The sequence below is a fragment of the Platalea leucorodia genome (genome assembly GCF_965183815.1).
Source record: "Platalea leucorodia genome assembly, chromosome: 8".
In the NCBI taxonomy this organism is placed as follows: domain Eukaryota; kingdom Metazoa; phylum Chordata; class Aves; order Pelecaniformes; family Threskiornithidae; genus Platalea; species Platalea leucorodia.
Window position 1 is genome coordinate 34995302 of NC_138830.1, and position 17995 is coordinate 35013296.

The window sequence follows — 17995 nt, forward strand, 5'->3', positions numbered from 1 at the left end:
GAGGAGCAACCTTGCTATGTCCCCTGGGCAGGGCTGGGGCGTGAGGCTATGACGCCATGCATAATCAGGCAGCACAGGGTTTGCTGCTGGCGGCATTGCCTGCTCTCAGCTGGTGGAGGTCCCCGATGCATTGGCACGTCCCCCCGCGTGGAGAGGAGCTGCGGTGGGAGCTGGCGCGGTGGCAGTGGCCGAGCCCCCGTGGAGGACACAACGTGATGGGGTTGAGCATGGGAATGTGGGCAGCGATGGGCAGGGCAGGGATGCGGGATGCTGGGATGGGCAGCTGATGAGGTGGGTGTTGGGGTGCAACCGGGGGATAACTGTTGATCCGCAGCGGGGACAGTGGTGGGGCATGGGGGCATCTCTTTCCAAACCCTGCCTCAGGCTCCCACCCAGCACTCCTGCTTTGCCCAGGAATTTGCAGCCTGGGTTGCTGTGGGGTGCCCAGGGTGGGCATCATCCGGTGCCTCCTGCTACCCCGAGAGGAGCTGGGCAGAAGCATGGGGACATCTCCCGGGGTTGCCATTGTGCAGGGCTCCAGCCTGCGCTGGTGGCCGAGGCTCAGTGGGTGCCTCAGAGCTCCTGCCATGACTCTGACTTAAAGGGTGGGACCTGGGAGACCTGTCGTGGGCAGGGACCTGGCATTTGGGGTCCCTAGGGGACGGCAAAGGCAGACCAAGCCCTGGCTTTGTGTGGGTTGAGGCCATTGCCAGACTGGGACGAGCTCCCTGCCTCGTGCTTTGGGGTTATTTATAGGGCTGCCATTTATATCGCTTCTATTTCTGCTGCTGTGTGGGGATGATGCGAGAAAGCGAGGGGGGGAGGGCTTGAGTCTGCCGCGGCCCCAGTGCCCGGATGTGGGATGCCCAGCCCCTTCGGCAAGGGATACTGCCGGTGGTGTTGGTGCCAGCATGGCTGTGGGTAGAGCCTGTCTTGGCACAAAGGCTGGTCCTTCTCCAGCCCTTGGAGCATCAACCCTTCAGAAGAAACTGTGTATGATCTGTGGCGTTGGGTTGCCAGGATTTTTTGGAGCTGGCTTTGTTGGTTTCTGCAAAAAATAAAGTCAGAGAGGTCGGCTGTGGTGGGGGTGGCCACCTGCAGCTCTGGGACCGGGCTTTCCCAGACCAGGACTGGCTCTTGCCTGGCCACAAGTCACTTGGTCACTCACCATGTTTCTCCTTCAAGCCATGACGGTGGGTCTTCTTGCCAGAAGGGTCACCTCCTGCCCCATCCTAGGACTTCCCCATGACCAGTAGATCTTTGGCCCCTCACCAGGCTGGTGCCTACGTGCTGGCACTCATCTCCCCAGACTCAGGGGCTGGCGTGTGCCCTTTTGTGCCACATTTCCAGCTGCAGTGACATTCCCAGCCACACAAGGGTGTCCGTGTCCAGGGAGCACTTGTCCGGGAACAGCCTCAAATAGCTTCTTCATCACCTTGGCCTTTGGTGCTAGTGCCACCAGGGGAGCGTGCTCCTGGGGCGGGTAGCTTCTCCAGGGGCTGGGTGATGCTGGGTGGGCACAGGCTCGGAGCTGGTGGTCCTGGGGCCAGCAGGGAGCAGCTGGGGAACCTTCCCAGGACTCAGCACTGGCAGGACACAGGGTCTCTGGGATGCCAGTCCTGTATCCTACTGAGGGCAGGGAAATGGGAATGTCCTCCTGGCGTGTCTGGAGTTTTCTTCTGCCTGCACATGGACTGGCCGTGGCTGTACATGCGTTTCTGAGCACGGCTGCCCATGGAGGGGTTTGTTTGCATGTTCAGCTGTTGTCGTTGAGGTGGGGATGCTGGGGACAGCTCCCCAGGCCTGGCAAGAGGAGGACGTGACAGGGATACCCTCAAAAAGGGTGCGGTTGGGATGTTATGCCCATGTCCCTGCTGCATAGGAAGGGTGGAGGCAGCCTCCCTGGCTGTTCGCGCTGAGCAGGGGTGGTGAGCGTCCAGGGAAGTCCCCTGAGCTGGGGGAGGTGACCAGCAGCTCCCCTTCCCTGCGCCCACTCCCTGTCCCCAGCCAGGCCAAGGACAGAGATTCATTTAACTCAATTACCACCCAGGCCCTGGCGGTGTTGGCTCAGCTCATGCCCTTCCTCTGCCCTCCCTTGGCAAGGTGTCCCTGAGCTGGCAAGCCCTGCTAAGCGCCGTGCAGGGTGCCATGAGGTGCTCAGAGGAGATGTCTGATGCCGCATGCCCGTGTCCTCCTCTGGCATCCTCTGCCACCTTTCGAATGCACGACCCCACCTCCTGTCTGCTCCCGGCGGTCTCCCCATGTGTGATGCCCAGGATGGTGCTGTGCCACGCAGCTTGCCTGCACTGCCCGCATACCGGCTGCCCCACAGCCCTTTACGGGGCTGCAAGCATGGCTACAAAGAGGCAGAGTCCCTGCAATTGGCACAGCCTGGCTGTCACCCCTGTGGTAGGGAAGTCTGGATGTCCCTTCACTTTGCACGGCACGGGGGAATGCCTCTGCCGCGGCTCCCAGCAGCTTTAGCGTGGCTTTCTTGTTAACTGTTAATGAGAACAAACGAGCTGGCATGGGCCATTGCTGCGGGCGCGTTGCCTGGCCGTGTGCCGGGCACTGGCTCTGCATGGCTGCCAGCACAGCAGAGGCTTTGCAGAAGGCTGGTTGGTCCTGGGGCGCTGCCGGGAGCGATGCTTTCCCCCAGGGAGAAGCAGCAAGGGGGGAAAAGCCAGGCAGTGGCCCTCTGCCCACGGCAGCTGCTGGGTCGGGACTCTGCTCGTCGGTGGGTAGAGCCGGGGGGCGCATCCCGACCAGGTGAGGTAGGAGAGCTAGTCTTCATACAAGTTCTTGAAGGCCAGGGTGGAGATGGGTCCCTCCACCCCATGCTTTGCAGCATGCTGGGCTGCTGGCTCCTCTCCATGTCCGTGAAACTGGCACGGAGGCTGCAGGCGGGTGGGTGACCAGATGACTCGATTTGCCGGTGCTGGAATGTTTTTTTCTCAGATGCTGCTTGGGGCCAGCCCAGTCTCACCAGTTCTTCCCCCAGCTGCTCTCCCAATGGTGCTGGTGCCAGGCACCCACCCTGTCACGCACCCGGGCACTCACCTGAGCACCAGGACGAGAGGGTGTCCTAGGACGCAGTGCTCTTTGGTGGTACTCTTGCAAGTCCCAGCCCTCCCAGCCTGGCCATGGCTGGCTCCAGGACCATGTGCATGGGTGCCCATGGCAGAGGAGTCATGCCACCCTACAAGGGAGCCCCAGATGTTTATTCTCCCCTGTGGTGTGCTGGCCCTGTCCTGCACAGGGACCAGCGAGGAGGGGACTAGCTCTGGGCTGGGGAAGCAGCCCCGCAACTGGCTCACCCTCTAGGGAGGGGGTTAACTGTGTCTGGGAGCACCCCATCTTTGCAAGCACCCCCCAAGACTCTGCCCCAATGCTTTTCCTCCTGAACCTGGCCTGACCTCACTCTAAAAGCAGCAGCAAACAGGAAAGGAGCCTGGGAGGGAGGTGTCTTTTCCTGCCTTGGTGACGTGGTGCCGGCAGCCAGTCCCAGCCTGGATGGGGCTGGCTGCTCCGGCCTCCTCTGTCAGAGCTGGAGCGGGGTGCCAGGCCTGGGTACGCCAGGACCAGGACCCATGCAGGGACCTACAGCGCTGGAGGGGGGTCACATCTGTGCCACAGAGTCCCCTGGTTGTTTAGGGTATCCCTGTGCTGTCTGCCAGGGAGTTGTGGGGCCAGAAGGTGCCACTGGCTGCTGGGGTTGGCATGGAGGGCAGGTGGGTCTGCTTCACTGCCCCGTGGGAGCTGGACCCCCTTGGTTCCCGCGTGGGAATGGCACCCAGCATCTTTGGAGAGCCCTGTGAGGAAGCCCTGGCTGAAGCCAGCACCTCCAAGGCTTTGGAGACCCAGACAACACAAGCTGGGGGCATCTGAGCAAGGAAACCGTTTTCCAAGTGGCTGCTGGGTACTGCAGGGTGCCCATGGGCATGCCACAAGGATGTGTGCCATGGGAAGCCCGCAGCAAAGCCACAGCGGTTTTATATATATATATATATATATATGTGTGTGTGTGTGTGTGTGTGTATGTATAAAAAAGCAATGCAGAAGCAAGCAGCAGGGCTGTCAGGACTGCTCCCCGCAGTGGCGTGAGCTTCGTCTGCCTGCTCTGCCCACAGCTTTGTGCCTGCCTGAAGCAGAGCCGGCAGGAATGGGGGCGAGGGGCTGTGCCTGGAGTATCCCCAGCCTGAGCAGGGACCAGCAGCAGCTTGGGGCCAGTGGTGCGTTTGGCAGGGCTGTGTTAGCTCCCTGGCTCATGGCCTGTCCTGGGTGCCAGAGGGAAGGGGGTCTCCAAGGGTAGCAGTCGTGGGGGGGGCTGGCTGGCAGGGTCCAGTGTGGCATGTGTGGCTGGCAGGGGATGCTGCAGTGCCCGGCACAGGCTGCAGCCCTCCTCTTCCCCCTGCTTTAAAGCAACCCGGAGAGGGGCCGCGGGGGAGTTTGCACTGCTGTGACCTGCAGTGTGGTCCCCTCCCCTGCACCCGTGCTTCAGTTTCCCCAGGGGGGCAGTGGGGAGGGAAGGATGGGGACCGAGCCATGCTGTTCTCCTGGAGCAGCCAGTGCTGGGGGGGCCCTTTCCTCCAAGGGGGACAGGGATCCTCCCGTGTCCTCCTGTCCTCTGTCCTCTCGTCCCCAGCCCTTGAGTCACGGCCGGGACTGCGGCGCTGGGCAGTGATGTCAGCCCTCGGGCAGGGGAAGCGTGGGAGGAGACTGCTGCCCGGGGGGAGCCCTCTTGGCCACGGCCCCCGCACACGGGCGGACGGCATGACAGAGCAACAGCCGCCCGGGACGCTGACCCCAGCCCGAGGGGGACGTGCTGTTGCAGCCCGCCATGAACGGCAAACCAAAAGGTACCGAGCGCTGGCGGCACCGGGGCTCGCTGGCAAATGCCATTAATTTGGGGACCCCCAGCTGTTTGAGGCTCCTGGGGTGACGTGGCTGGGCTTGTGGGGGATTTTTTGGGTGGGTGGCTTCCCCAGGGAGGAGAGCTCTTCTTCCCCAGGGACGGGTATCCACCACATGCAAGGGACACAGTTGTCACTGTGGCGTGCAGCGATGGGGTGTCGGGACGGGGTGTCCGTGGCAGGATAGGACCCACTGGCTGCCCAGCCTTGCCGTTGCCCATGCTGAGACCCAGGCTCAGGCAGGAGAGGGGCCACAGCCGTCTGCTGCTCCCGGGCAATGTGCCCCCAATGCCACGGCAGCACGGCTTTCCTTGGCAATTTGGTTTTCTCCCCCTTGTGCCCCCCACATCTTGTCTGCGGCTGTGCTAATGAGGACAAACAGAGCCTGACTCCGTGTCGAGCATCACTGGCACCGTGGCCCCAGGGGACCTGGGCAGAACGGGGGGTCCTGGGGCTGCTCTCACGCACAGGCACCATGTTGCCTGGGTAGGATTTTGGGGGGAAACTACTGGTACCCAACAAAGCACCCTGCAGATGACCAGGTGGGGGTGAAGGTGGCATGTGGGACCTTCACAAGGTTCTGCCAACCCCAGCAGGATCATGCCAGAGCCCTGTCTTCTGCTCAGCACCTCTGAAAGGGGTCACAGCCCATTCAGGAGCAGGATTTGGTGCCCCTGGCCAGGCTGCAGTCCCATCCAGCAGGTCATGGAGGTGATCCCCTAGGCCTCCAAGGCCATGGGGATCCTGGCTGGGTGCTCAGTCTGTGCCTTTGGTGGTGGGGGACCCACTTCACTGGGACTATGGTGGTCCTGGGCTGGCTCTCAGGAGCCATCCTAGAAAACAGGTTGAACTTGAGCTCAGCCAGGCACCGAGGAAGCCCCCGGCCCCAGCAGTAGCCACCTCCCTGGGTCCCAGTTTGGGGCTTGCATCCCCCTCTGGCTGCGAACTGGGAGCCCGTGGGATGGGTGGTGGGGTGGGAGGCTGCGAGACCCTCCCCGGGGAGCTGGCTGTGAGTGTCTGCCTGCGCCGTGCCCTGCCCTTCCTTGGGGATACTCTGCGGGGTAAATAAGCACTTCCTCCAATTCTTCCCATTCGCAGCTCCTTCCCTTTCCTGCTGCCCTCCCACTTGGCCCAAGAAGCCAGTCGGCATCCCGCGGCCGCAAGGGCGGATACCGCCGCCGTTCCCCCACTGCTGCGGGGCCGAGAGCACCCAGCACCCATCCAGCTCTCCGCCCGCAGCCCCTGGACCACCATCCCCTGCTCCAGCAGGGGCTGTGACCTCATAGCCAGGAGTTTCTCTCTTAAGTGTGTCACGGGGAGCTGGCATGCCGTTCACTGATTCATCTGACTTCCAAAAAACCCCAATCCCTCTCCTCACCCAGCGCGGGGGGCAGGCAGGGAGGATCCTGCCTGCCTGGAGGAGAGGCAGAGCATGGAGGAGGTCAGGGAAGAGGCAGCTCCCAGGCTCCCCGTGACTAAGGCAGCATGGCGTCAGTCCCCGGATGCTCCCATCCTGTGTGCCGGGGAGGCATGAGGGGCAGTGGGAGGAAAGAGCTGCTCCAGCCCACGCCAGTAGCCGGCCAAGGGCCGCCCCGGGGCCGGAAGGGGCCAGGGGGGGCCTGGGGTACGCGGCTGGGTTAGGGCAGCAGGGACGCAGCTGTGCAAACAAGGATGCAGCGGCTGGGACGGAGGGAGCCGTGCCAAGGGGCTGAGTTCACAGGCTCCCGAGGTCGTCCCCGTTGTGCGCCCAAGGTTTGCCCAAGGTTCACCCAAGGGTGCCGGGGCGTGGGGGGAATGTGCCACTGGTGTGGCCTGGCAGGACCCACCGCTTGCCACAGACACCGCAGGCAGGATGGACCAGCCTGTGGCCACTGTGCCATGCCCTCATTGGGGGACACCGGTACCCTGCTGTGCCTGGGGAGGTGGCCGCGGTGCCATCAGCATGACGACCGCAGCCCAGCCCTGCCAGCCTTTCCTGGAGAAGCCCCTCCGGTGGCTGTGGGTGCTGCTCCCTGGGGTCAGGGGTGCTGGAGGGTGCTGGGTCGGCCAACCCATGCATTGCTGGTCTCCAGTAAGTGACATTACTGGAGATGGTGGTCAGAGCACCCCCAGCTCCCAGGGCTGCAGAGCTTGGGATTCGGGGGGAGCCAGTTTGGGGCGTCTCCGACAGGGGCAGTGTTGATAAACCCGCCAGAGCGACCTGAGGCTGGTGTCTGAGTGTCGGAAACAGAAACCAGCTGGGACCAACCCAGCCGGTCGGACTGCCCCCTCCGCTGCTCAGACCAGCATTCTTGGGATCCCAATCACCTCCAGAGCACCAGGCGCTGGGAGAGGAGCCGGTGGCCGGGCTGGAGAGCCCCAGGGTGGGCTCCAGCACCCACCGCTGCACCGCCCACCCAGCTGCTCACACCTGGCTGCTCTGCCCTCTCGGCTGCTGCCCCCAGGCAGTGCTGGCTGGGGACAGACGGACGGACAGACTCCCGGGATTGCGTTTCCTACGCCAGGAGAGCTGCAAGCAGTCTGCGGCGCAGGCACGGCAAGGTGAAAACTTGGTCGGGAGGCAGCTTCGTTAGCACTGAAGCCCTAATTAAGGGCGAGGGGCTGGTAGGAACTGGACCTTTGGGGCAGGACCTTTGGGGCAGGACCTCTGCGGCTTCTTCTCAGGAGAGGGAGGGATGTGCTTGGGGCTCAATGCATGGCAGGGACACGAGTGTGCCGGTGCTCTGCCCAGTGCCAGCCTCCCGGTAAGCCTGGCATGGGTCTCACCACCCGGGGTGAGATGCGGCGGCCGGCTGCCCCTTCCAGTCGTGCTCCGGGCTCTGCTCCCCACCGAGGCTGGCCATGCTGCCACGGTACCAGGTACCTCTTATCTCGGTAATGTCAGGAATGCACCACACCAGGGTTTTTTCCTCCACCGTGAGCCAAGCATGCCAGGAGTAGAGACCCCACACCGTGCCTGCCCTACCTCATGCAGGCAGTGCTGTCCTCTGGCACCTGGCTGGCTGCCTGCATGTGCCCAGCTCGAGCATCCTTGGGGCTCCCGGGGCATTGCTCCTGCAGAGTGGGGGCACGGTGTCCCCCTTCTCGAAGGGGACTTGGGGTCCTGGCACAGGAGCTGGGCTGTAGGGTGCCAGGCCTGGATACACAGGGCGCTGCAGCAGACAGGCTGGCGCTGGAAGGACCTGGCAGTGCCCAGGGCCGTGCACTGGGCTGGCTGGCAGCAAGTGCTGGGGCTGCACCATCCCTTGCTGCTGGCTCAGGTCTGCCCCCATCCTGCCAGCGATGTGGCCTTGTGGTGCGGTGCATCATGGGGGGTGTTTGGAGGAGAGCTGGGTCCCTGGGCTGGAGTGCAGGGACGTGGTCCTGCCAGTGGCCAGTGCTCATGGCAGTGCTCCCTGTGCCAGTGCAGGAGCCTCCGGTGCCTTGGAGCATGACCCAGCACAGTGCTGGAGCCTCTGAGGTGCCTGGGCAAGTGGATGAGGATCACTTGGACTCTCCTGAGGAGCTGTGCAGGGGCATTGGTCCACTGTAGCACCCCCAGCATTCTTGTCCCTGTGCGACGCCCCCAGCATCCTTGTCCCCTGTGATGCCCCCAGCATCCTTGTCCCCTGCAACCTCCCCTGCATCTTTCTCCCCCTCTGACAGCCTCAGCATCCTTCTCCCTAGTATGGACTCCTGCCAGGGTGACCCTCCTTACAGCCCTGCTGTGCCCCCAGACAGGAATGTGGGCTGGAGAAGGATGCTCATCCCATAGGAGCTGTGACCTGCCCCATGCATGGAGGGGTGATGGGTGCTTTCCCTATAGATGAGACACTGTAACGCCCAGCTGGGGCAGCAAGCACCAGTGCCATAGGCCTTGCTCGCTCAGTGGGGAGCAGATTAAAGAGCCCTGCAGAGGGTAATCTGCCCAGGCCCTGAGGGTCAGCTGGGCTGCCAGGGATTACAGCTCCTCCTAATGAGCTTAACTGGGACAATGTTGTCCTGGAAACTGGAGGGACTAGCACTGAGATAACAGCAAGGCGGCAGGACCCACAGAGCGGCTCTGTGCTCCTGGGCTGGGACCTGAGTGCCAAGGAGGATCCAGATAGACCTGCTGCATCCTGGCTCCACTGTGATAGAGGTTACCGGCAGTGGCTGACTTTGACTCCAAATGGCCCTGGCTCATCCCAGGCACTGCGGAAGCCTGGCCCCAGCCTGGCGTGTGGGGAGGTGATGACATGGCTGCAGGGCAGTGGGAAGAACAGCACTGGGGGGATGCTTGCTGGCGGCCAAGCAGGTGTGTGCCGTGTGGGGCCGGTTCAAGCTGGGCTCCCAAGCTGTGTTGTGCCATGGGAAGGAGTGAGGATGGCGGTGGGAATCCCGGCATCGCCTGCATCCCTGTGCTGTTCGTGATGCTGCTGGGGATGGGGGCTCGCTGCCGGCCATGCTGGGGGCAGGAGGAAAGGCAGAGTAAGCCCCTTAAGGTGTGGGGAGGTGGCTCTGGCCCCATCTGCCAGTCAGGGAAGCTGTGCATCCCTAGGGCCCTGCCTGGCCTTCCCTGGCAGGGTGTGTGACTGCCAGGCACCGTGTGGGCTCATCCCCGGCAGCTCCTGGCTCCCCAGCCCACAGCCCAGCTCTGGGGGCTGGCAGGGACAGAGGGACCGAGTTGGCATCAGCCGTGGCTGGGATGAAGTGGAGCATCCAGGAGCCTCTGCCCTGCTCCTGCAGCTGCCCTGCGGGCTGGGCTCCTCCATATGCCCAGCTGGCACTGCTGGGGGTGGCAGGGCCAGGAGGAGTCCTGGACTCCCCTGCTCTTGACTTGTGCTTTGGGCTGCCCTCCCCAAACCCTGGCCAGGGCTGCAGTGATGCTTCCAGTGACATGGGGTGGCAGCCGGGTCTGGGCCCTGAGGCTCAGAAATCTGCTCCATCCTGGCTGGCATCAACTGCACTGGCCGCCGCAGGGACGGACAGGTACAGGCAGTGGTTTCGGAGCTCCTGGCACCATCTCTGGTACTGCCAGGAGCAGAGGGCAGGGCTGTGGCGGCCGTGGGGCTGGACACGTGCTGTCTGCGTGGACTTTCCAGGGTCCAGCAGGGAATGGCTCGTCCTTTCCTTCCCCAGCGCAGAGCTCCTGGCAAAGCCGGGGACTTTCCAAAGTGCTTTGTTGCCTGTGGGTTTCCCTCCTGGTTGCTGGAGTGAGCGGAAGCATGCGCGGAGACAGCGAAGGGCTGGGCAGTTGGGTCCAGCCCCGCGCCCTTCCTGCCCCTGCAGTGGGGTGGCATGGGTGACAGCGGGACATGGGACAAGCAGGGTTTAGGAGGAGGTGGCCGAGCTGGGGCACAGCGGAGGGTTTGCCACGGTCATGTCTGGCAAGGGCCATGGTAGGCATTGGACATCAGCCCATTCCTGTGGCTCCCATGGGGCCAAGCTGGGACACATCTGTCCGTCTGTCCCTGCTGAATGTTCACAGTGTCCGGAGCCCTTCTTCACCCAGGGCAGGGCACTGGCACCATCGCTGGGGGCAGCATGGGACCTGTGTCCCCGGTGCCACCAGGAGTGTCCCTGGCCTGAGAGGGAGGGAAGGCTCCCAGCCCGTGGGTACTGTAGCCACCCTGGTCTGTGGGTGCCATTCCCGTCCTGGTCTCAGTGGCAGCCCTGCCTGCATGTGTTTCCCCACCCTGCTGCTGGTGACCCCGCTCTCTCATGCCCCACAGGGAGGCCCTCCAGGTCACACTCAACGATGTCACTGTCTGTGCGCCCGCAGCGCCGAGTCCTCGTCACCAAGATCAATAGGAGCCAGTCCTTTGCTGGAGTGAACTCAACAGCCGACCGGCCCTTCAGGTAGGAGATGGGTGCTTGTGCTGCCTGCCACGAGGATGGGGATGGGGATGGGGACGGGGACAGGCTTGGGAATGGTGGCAGGACCTGCTGCACATCCCAAGGTGCCTTTCCTACCTGCTGCCTGGCACCTCCTGCAGGGACCTTTGTGGTACCCAGGGGATGTTGCACAGGGGGCTGCAGGGAGCATCGAGGCCAGATGGGAGACAAAGCCCATTGCCCCAACCCTCCACTGTGCCGTGTCCCAGGCTGGGTGAGGACCCTGCAGCCCTGTGGCTGCTGCCACCAGAGCAGGGAGGGGGCAGGTGTAGCTCACGCTTGTTCTTCAGCCAGCTCTTAAGAGCTTCCCTGTGACCATCTCATGTTTAATGGGTGCAGTGAAGGAGCTGGGGTGGCTGTGAAGCATTGTGTCTCGACAGCCTTGACATCCTGCAGTGGCCGGTTTTGGGGTTTGAGTGCTGGTGTGAATCAGGTTTTCCTCTGGGTCATTTCAAACCTGTTGCTGAAAGGTTTTATTGGCTGCCCATCAGCTGCATTGTGAGGAGCAGCCGTTCCCTACTCATTCTCTCTGGCTGCTGGTGATGTTATGGTCCCATCATACCCTTCCTCCTCCTCTCTGCTGAACCTCACATTGGTGAGAACCACCCCACGCGCTGCTCATCCCCGCCACCCTCCTCCGCACCATCCCTAGCTCCTGGCTTACCCTCTCACAGGTGGTTCTCGGGACATGGGCATGCCACAGGTTTGGGCTGCAGGACTACAGCATTTTAATGCTTTTAATCCCTTTTGCCAATACCCAGCCAGGCTCCTTACCTCCCAGTGCACCCACTGGTGGCGGAGGAGAGACATCTCTCAGCCAAATGGCTGGGGAAAGCAGTGCCAAGCTGCCTTGCCAGGCTATGGGCACCTTCACTGGGTGGGCACAAGTGCAGGTAGAGCCTCCCCATGCCTGGGAGCAGACCTCCAGCCCTGCTCAGCTCTTGTCCCCAGGTGCTGTTCAGCCTCTGGGCTAAGTGACACTTTCCAGGCCACCGGCACATCGCTGGACCTGGGGGTGCCAGAAGGGACAGGGAAGAGGGAGGACTTTTGGATGTTCGCAGCCAAGTGGCTGGTGGGGAGATGCTGGTGGGAGATGCCTTCAGGGGCCCTGGAGGACAGGAATGAGGAGGGATGGTGGAAATCAAGTGCTTACCCATCACTCTGGTTTGGGAGGAGGCCAAGACATTCATTTCCCTCCACCAATGATTCGGGGAAGTCTTTTGGCCACTCCTGCAAAGAGCGGCACAGGATGGGAGGTCCAGCCCAGGGCTGGGAACTGAGGAGCCCAGGGTGTCTCCTGGGCGCTGGTGGCATGATGATGCGTTGGAAGGAGGAAGGGAAGAGCTGATCTGAGCGGGGCGTTGCTCACTGGCCTGGGGAGTGACTCTTGCACAAAGCAGGAAGGGTGGTGTTCGGGTCCTGGGCTCTGGATGGGCATCCCTTCAGGTCAGCCGGGGGAGGTCCCCAAGGCACCGGTGGGGCAGATGGAGGCAACAGGAGGGTTTGGTGACATCTGGAGAGGTGTAGCATCAGCGAGGATGTCCCTGCCCCATGTCCCTGCACTGTGTGATGGGGTGACAGGGCTGCTTGTGCCTTTGCGGGTTTCTCCTTGTCCTTCCTGTGGATTTGGGGCAGCCAAATGCATTGCCGGGGGCTGCAGGCATGCAGTGCAGGCAGCGCTGCCCAGCCTCACAGCCCCATCTCACCCAGCCCCGCTGGCCAGTTAGACTGGCTGTCAGGGAGTCCTGGGAGAGGCAGGCAGGTCCGGGTGGACCAGGCCTCCATCCTGGACCCCCTTCTTGTCTCGAGACAGGCAGACCCCAGTGCTGTGTGCTGACCCTGGCCGCCCTGGGTTTGCCTGCCTTTCTCCCCAGGAACCTCTCGCCCTTCACCCCCACCGTCTCCCGCAAGACTGGCTCCAGGGTCAGTAGGATGTTCTCAATGTCCCACAAATCCCCACCACCCAAGGTGCCTCAGCCCAACCGCCTGGATGAGGTGTACGAAGCTCTCAAGAAGGGCCTGACGTAAGTGCTGGGGCTCCCCGTGGCTGGGTGGTTGGAGGCAGGGAGCACTCAAGGGGCACAGGGACAGCTTGCCATGGGTTAGGGTTGGCAGGTCTCTGCTCTCACCAGGCAGGGACATGCCAGGTCTCCTGGGTGCAGTGCCTGGGGGTCCCAGAGCTGTGTGGGGTCCTGCATCCCACCACGTCCCATGTAGAGGCACAAGTGGGGTCACTCTCCTGGGTGCTGGAGTGGGGAGTGGGAATGTGGGGCCAGATGTGCTGGGTTGGTGTGGTCTGTGGGTGGCAGGAGCCCTGGATACGGTGTCCCAGCCTGATCCCTGTGGTGTGGTTGCCCCCAGAGCCTACCTGGAGGTGCACCAGCTGGAACTGGAGAAGCTCAGCACCCAGATCCGTGAGTCCAAGAGGAATTCACGCCTGGTGAGTGTTGCTTGGGAAGAGCCTTACGGGGAGCCATGCTTCGGGCAGATGGCCAGGGTTGCGGGCATGGCTGGGGCAGCCTGTGGTCCATCTGTGTCCTGGGGCAGAGCCTGCTTCTGTGGGGATGTCAGAGGCCAGCCCAGGCTCTGGTGTTGGGCTACACGGGGTTCCTGTCCTACTGTCATTCACTCTCCAGCCCTGACTGGGTGCTGCATGTCCCCGCCGACGTGCTATGGGTGGTGGGTGCGATGTGCTGGGTCTCCTTGGGTGGGCAGAGCTAGCTTTGTGCTGCGTCTTATCCCTCTCCTCTCTCCTCCAGGGCTTTCTCTACGATCTGGATAAGGTAAGCGGGATCAGTGCCCCGTCCCCCTTGTCTCTCCCTTCCTAGCGCCTGGGATGTGCTACTGCCAGCCCCTCTCCGCTTGCACTGCCCCGCTGCCTGTCCCCCATCCCCTGCGCAGCAGAGTCCCTGTGGCGGGGGATTGGGGCCCTGTGGGCAGGGTGGGTCTGGGCAGGGGTTGAGGCAGAGACAGGCAGGTGCTTGTAACCCACTTCTTGCAAACAAAAGTTGGTGGTGAGTGCTGAGCCTGGGTTAGCTCTGAGGCTGGGAGAAGAGCACCCTGGAGCCTGGCTTGTCTCCTGGAGGACCCTCTGTAGCAGAGGAGGCTGGAGGACACTGCTCCACTCACCGCTGGCTGCCACCCTGCACCTCCCAGGCAGGGCTGGTGACCAGAACCTGTCCCAGCTGTAGCATGGGCACGCAGCAGGACGCATCCTGACCTGCAGCTCCTCTGCAGAGGGGTTGGGCTGCTGCTCATGCTGTGTCCTCTGCTTTTCCAGCAAGTGAAGTCAATTGAGCGCTTCCTGCGTCGCCTGGAGTTTCATGCTAGCAAGGTGAGAGCTGGGGACCAGGGTCACCTTGGGGCAACCTCAGTGCAGTGCTGGGATGGCCATGCTGTCCCCTGCCCTGCCCCTCACCACAGCTCGGGCCTGTCCTTGCAGATAGATGAGCTCTACGAGGCTTATTGCATCCAGCGGCGGCTCCGCGATGGAGCCCACAACATGGTCAAAGCTTACAGCACGGGCTCGCCAGGCAGCCGGGAGGCACGCGAGAGCCTGGCTGAGGCCAGCAAAGGCTACAAGGAGTACACAGAGGTGAGGCAGCCGGCTGAAGTGGGCTGGCAGGGTGCTGGGTCCCATGGGTGGCTGCTGATGGGTGCTGTCCATCCATCTGTCCTCAGAACATGTGTCTGCTGGAGAATGAGCTGGAGAGCCAGCTGGGCGAGTTCCACGTCCGGATGAAAGGTAACACGTCCCACTCCATCCCTGGCCCGCTGCCTGCCTGCCTGCCTGATGCCTGCTGATGCCCCTCTGCCTTCTCTTGCAGGACTGGCAGGCTTTGCCCGGCTCTGTGCTGGTGACCAATATGAGGTTGGTGGGACCATATGGGTTGGGATCTGCTCTTCTCCTGCCCTCTGGTCCCTTGGGGTGCCTGGGGGGCGTAGGTGGGCACTGGCATGGAGGGCATGCTGCAGGGCAGTGGTGGGTGGCATGGGTCCCTGGCCATGCCTGGGGATGCATAGAGAGCACCCACCAGCCCAGTGCTGTATCTATGCCACACCCATGTCCCTGCATCCCCAGATCTTCATGAAGTACGGACGGCAGCGGTGGAAGCTGCGGGGGCGCATCGAGGTGAACAGCAAGCAGGTGTGGGACAGCGAGGAAATGGTTTTCTTGCCCCTCGTCACCGAGTTCCTCTCCATCAAGGTACAGTGCAGAAGGGGGCAAGGATGGTGTGGGCCAGCTACCACCCTGCATCCTGGCAAGTCTTCCCTCATGGACCTCACCTAAACCTCACCCTCACTGGGGTGGAAGGAGGCCATCTGGTGGTGGTGGCATCCTGGCACACAGCATGAATGCAAACAGCATGAATAAGATGAAGCCATGGGCTTCCCTCATCCTCTCCTCGTTCTCCTTCTCCAGGTGACGGAGCTAAAGAGCCTGGCCAACCATGTTGTGGTGGGCAATGTGTCCTGTGAGACCAAGGACCTCTTTGCGGCTCTGCCTCAGGTAGTGGCTGTGGATATCAATGACTTGGGCACCCTCAAACTCAGTCTGGAGGTGACCTGGAAGTGAGTATCTCAGCGGGCATTGCTGGTAGCACATGGCAGGGCCTGCCCCAGGCTCTCTCCTATCCCAAAACTGGGCTGCAATTATGGAAAATCAGAGCTGGACTGGATGGGGTCCTGGTGTCCTGCTTGCTGCAGAGCAGGATTGAGATCCCACCAGGCTGGCACACACCCCTCACCTCCCTGCTCTCCTCCCCAGCCCCTTTGACAAGGACGACCAGCCCTCAGCAGCCAGCACCGTCAACAAGGCCTCCACAGTGAACAAGAGGTTCTCCACCTACAACCAGAGCCCGCCTGACACGCCATCCCTGCGGGAACAGGCTTTCTATGTAAGTGTGGCGCCAGGCAGGGCTGCTCAGGAGAGGTAGCCCATGGAGGGGTCCGTGCAGGGATGTGCCCAGGCTATGTCCCAGAGGGTGGCATGGCTCGGGCACAGGGGTGGGCAGCTCCTCTCCAGCCATCCAGCCACGGCTGCCCGGTACCGGCGCCTGCCTCTCCCACGCTCACAGCTCCTCTTCTCTCTGCCCAAGAGCCCGGGGCGGGCGGCCGACAAGCATGGTTGGTCCTTGCTGGACATCTTTCGGGAGACACTCTTCGAGAAGCTGTCTCAGAGCTGCTCCTGCGGCGATGTCTCCTCGGCCGAGCTTAGGAGATGGCCGCAGCAGGGCCATGTAAGTGTGAGGGCTGGAGCCGGCCAGTAGCTTAGCCCAGCGGCGTGGCCATCCCGCAGTAGCCGTAGCCGCTCCTTGTCTCCTACTCACTAGCCCTCGCTGATGCCCGGAGGCCTGATCCTGCCAGGCCGGGGTCTGGCTGGCCCTGAGGAGACAGTCCCTGAGCTGGGGCAGCCTGGGCTGCACAGGTTGGCCCCGCTCCTCCGTCCACACACCCTCATGCGAGAGCCGGGCACTAGTGAGTAGAAGGCTTGTCCGTGTCCCTGCACTGGTGGTATTGGTGTGCTGTGCCGTAGCATTGGTGTGGTGCTGGTGTGGTGCTGGTGTGATGGCACTGGTGTGACGGTGCTGGTGTGGCACTGGCGTGATGCTGTCATGGCGCTGGTGTGACGCTAACATGGCATTGGTGTGGCACTGGTTCTGTGGTGGTGAACCACTGGCATGACATTGGTGTGATGGCCAGTGCTGCCCCCCATGAGCTGGTGCTGGAGCGGTTGCCATCCTTGCAGCCATGGTGGGTGGTGACCTCAGCTCCACGTGTTGCACCCCATCGGGGCCATGCTGGAGCTGCCTGCTGTGCCTGGGAGCTGCTGGCACCCTGGAGCTCCTGGGCATGCATGGCTGTCCTGGGGAGCTGGACTCCCCGCTGGCATGGAGTGGGGTGCAGGACCCCAGCTGTGGTCTGCCAGGTCCTTGCTGCCCACCCTGCTGTGCAGGCAGAGCCAGGGCGGTGCAGCAGCCTGCGCCAGGGGTTGCAGTGTCCTTGGTGCCCTCCGGCTCAGCCGGATCCTGTCCCTTGTTGAAGGAAAGGCAGCTGGAGGAGCAGGGTCAGCAGGAGGGTCTCGTCTGACACCATTTTCCCTCCTCCCCAGAACATGCTGCGGCGCCAGGAGGAGCTGGAGAATGGCACGGCCTGGTCCATCTCCTCCGAGTCCTCGGACGACTCCTCCAGCCCCCAGCTGTCTGGCAGTGCCCGCCATGCCGCACACAAGCCCATCGTGCAGCCCGAGGTGCAGGCCTCCGCCCCTGCCATCGAGATCTCCTTCTCCCAGCAGCCGGAGGAGGCTGAGGCTGGGCCCGGGGCCAGTGGCACTGGCGTCCCTGCCACCAGGAGCCAGCCAGAGGAGCCAGGCAGCTGTAAGAAGGAGGCGGTGGCCAACGGGCACGTGCCCTACTCCCGGACTCTGAGCCACATCAGCGAGGCCAGCGTGGATGCCACAATGGAGGCCAAGGCTGCGGAGAGCCCCTGCGAGCCTGCGCCCAGCCCGGAGGACATGGGGACGGGCGAGCGGGACACGGATCCCCTCCCCAGTGCCTCGGTGGCAGCTGCCATGGCAGGGCAGGACAGGGGCGCTGAGGCCAAGCCCCGCGCCGCCGTGGCGTGGGCCACCACCTGTGAGGCAGAGGCTGATGAGGTCGAGCCGGTGCAGAGCCAGGCACCGTCACAGGGCGGCTGCAGCACCGGGGTCCCCACGGCGCTGGCACAAGCCTCTGCGCAGGAGAGGCCCGTCCTGGCCCTGCCGCTGCCTGCCAGCGTCCCCGAGGTGCCACAGGGGAAGATGGTGGATTCGGGTCTGGAGGAGGCCATAGGCCTCCTGGGCTCGGCCCTGGACGACTATCGGGGGCAGTTCCCAGAGCTGCAGCCCCTTGAACGGGAGCTCAAGCGCCTGGAGGAGATACTGCTGGTGAGGGGCTCCCAGCAATGCCCGGGGGCAAGCGGGACAGGGCAGTCCCTGCTGGCAGTGCCTAGGGTCAATGGGGACAGGGCCATCCCTGCTGGCAGTGCCCAGGAACAATGGGGATGGGGCCATCCGTGATGGCAGTGCCCAGGGATGATGGGGATGGGGCCATCCCAGCTGGTAGTGCCCAGGGATGATGGGGATGGGGCCATCCCAGCTGGCAGTGCCTGCGGATGATGGGGACGGGGCCATCTCCAATGGCAGTGCCTAGGGATGATGGAGATGGGGCCATCCCTGATGGCAGTGC

At 63.1% G+C, this 17995-nt stretch overlaps 1 protein-coding gene across 7 annotated transcripts in view; it reads left to right on the plus strand.

Moving 5' to 3' along the window:
* RIPOR1 (RHO family interacting cell polarization regulator 1) overlaps nucleotides 1–17995 on the plus strand; it is a 32039-nt gene that overhangs the window by 9207 nt on the left and 4837 nt on the right. For 6 of the 7 annotated variants that reach the window (XM_082319988.1, XM_082319986.1, XM_082319987.1 and 3 more), the window contains 12 exons: nucleotides 10607–10733; nucleotides 12644–12793; nucleotides 13131–13209; nucleotides 13529–13552; nucleotides 14050–14103; nucleotides 14212–14364; nucleotides 14451–14514; nucleotides 14597–14640; nucleotides 14851–14976; nucleotides 15193–15341; nucleotides 15538–15667; nucleotides 16882–17694. In XM_082319988.1, the coding sequence (XP_082176114.1) occupies nucleotides 10633–10733; nucleotides 12644–12793; nucleotides 13131–13209; nucleotides 13529–13552; nucleotides 14050–14103; nucleotides 14212–14364; nucleotides 14451–14514; nucleotides 14597–14640; nucleotides 14851–14976; nucleotides 15193–15341; nucleotides 15538–15667; nucleotides 16882–17694 (1887 nt within the window). In that variant the 5' untranslated portion in view covers nucleotides 10607–10632. Of the gene's footprint in view, nucleotides 1–4623; nucleotides 4860–10606; nucleotides 10734–12643; nucleotides 12794–13130; nucleotides 13210–13528; nucleotides 13553–14049; nucleotides 14104–14211; nucleotides 14365–14450; nucleotides 14515–14596; nucleotides 14641–14850; nucleotides 14977–15192; nucleotides 15342–15537; nucleotides 15668–16881; nucleotides 17695–17995 lie in introns of those variants that run through there. The other variant, XM_082319984.1, reaches the window with a different exon arrangement.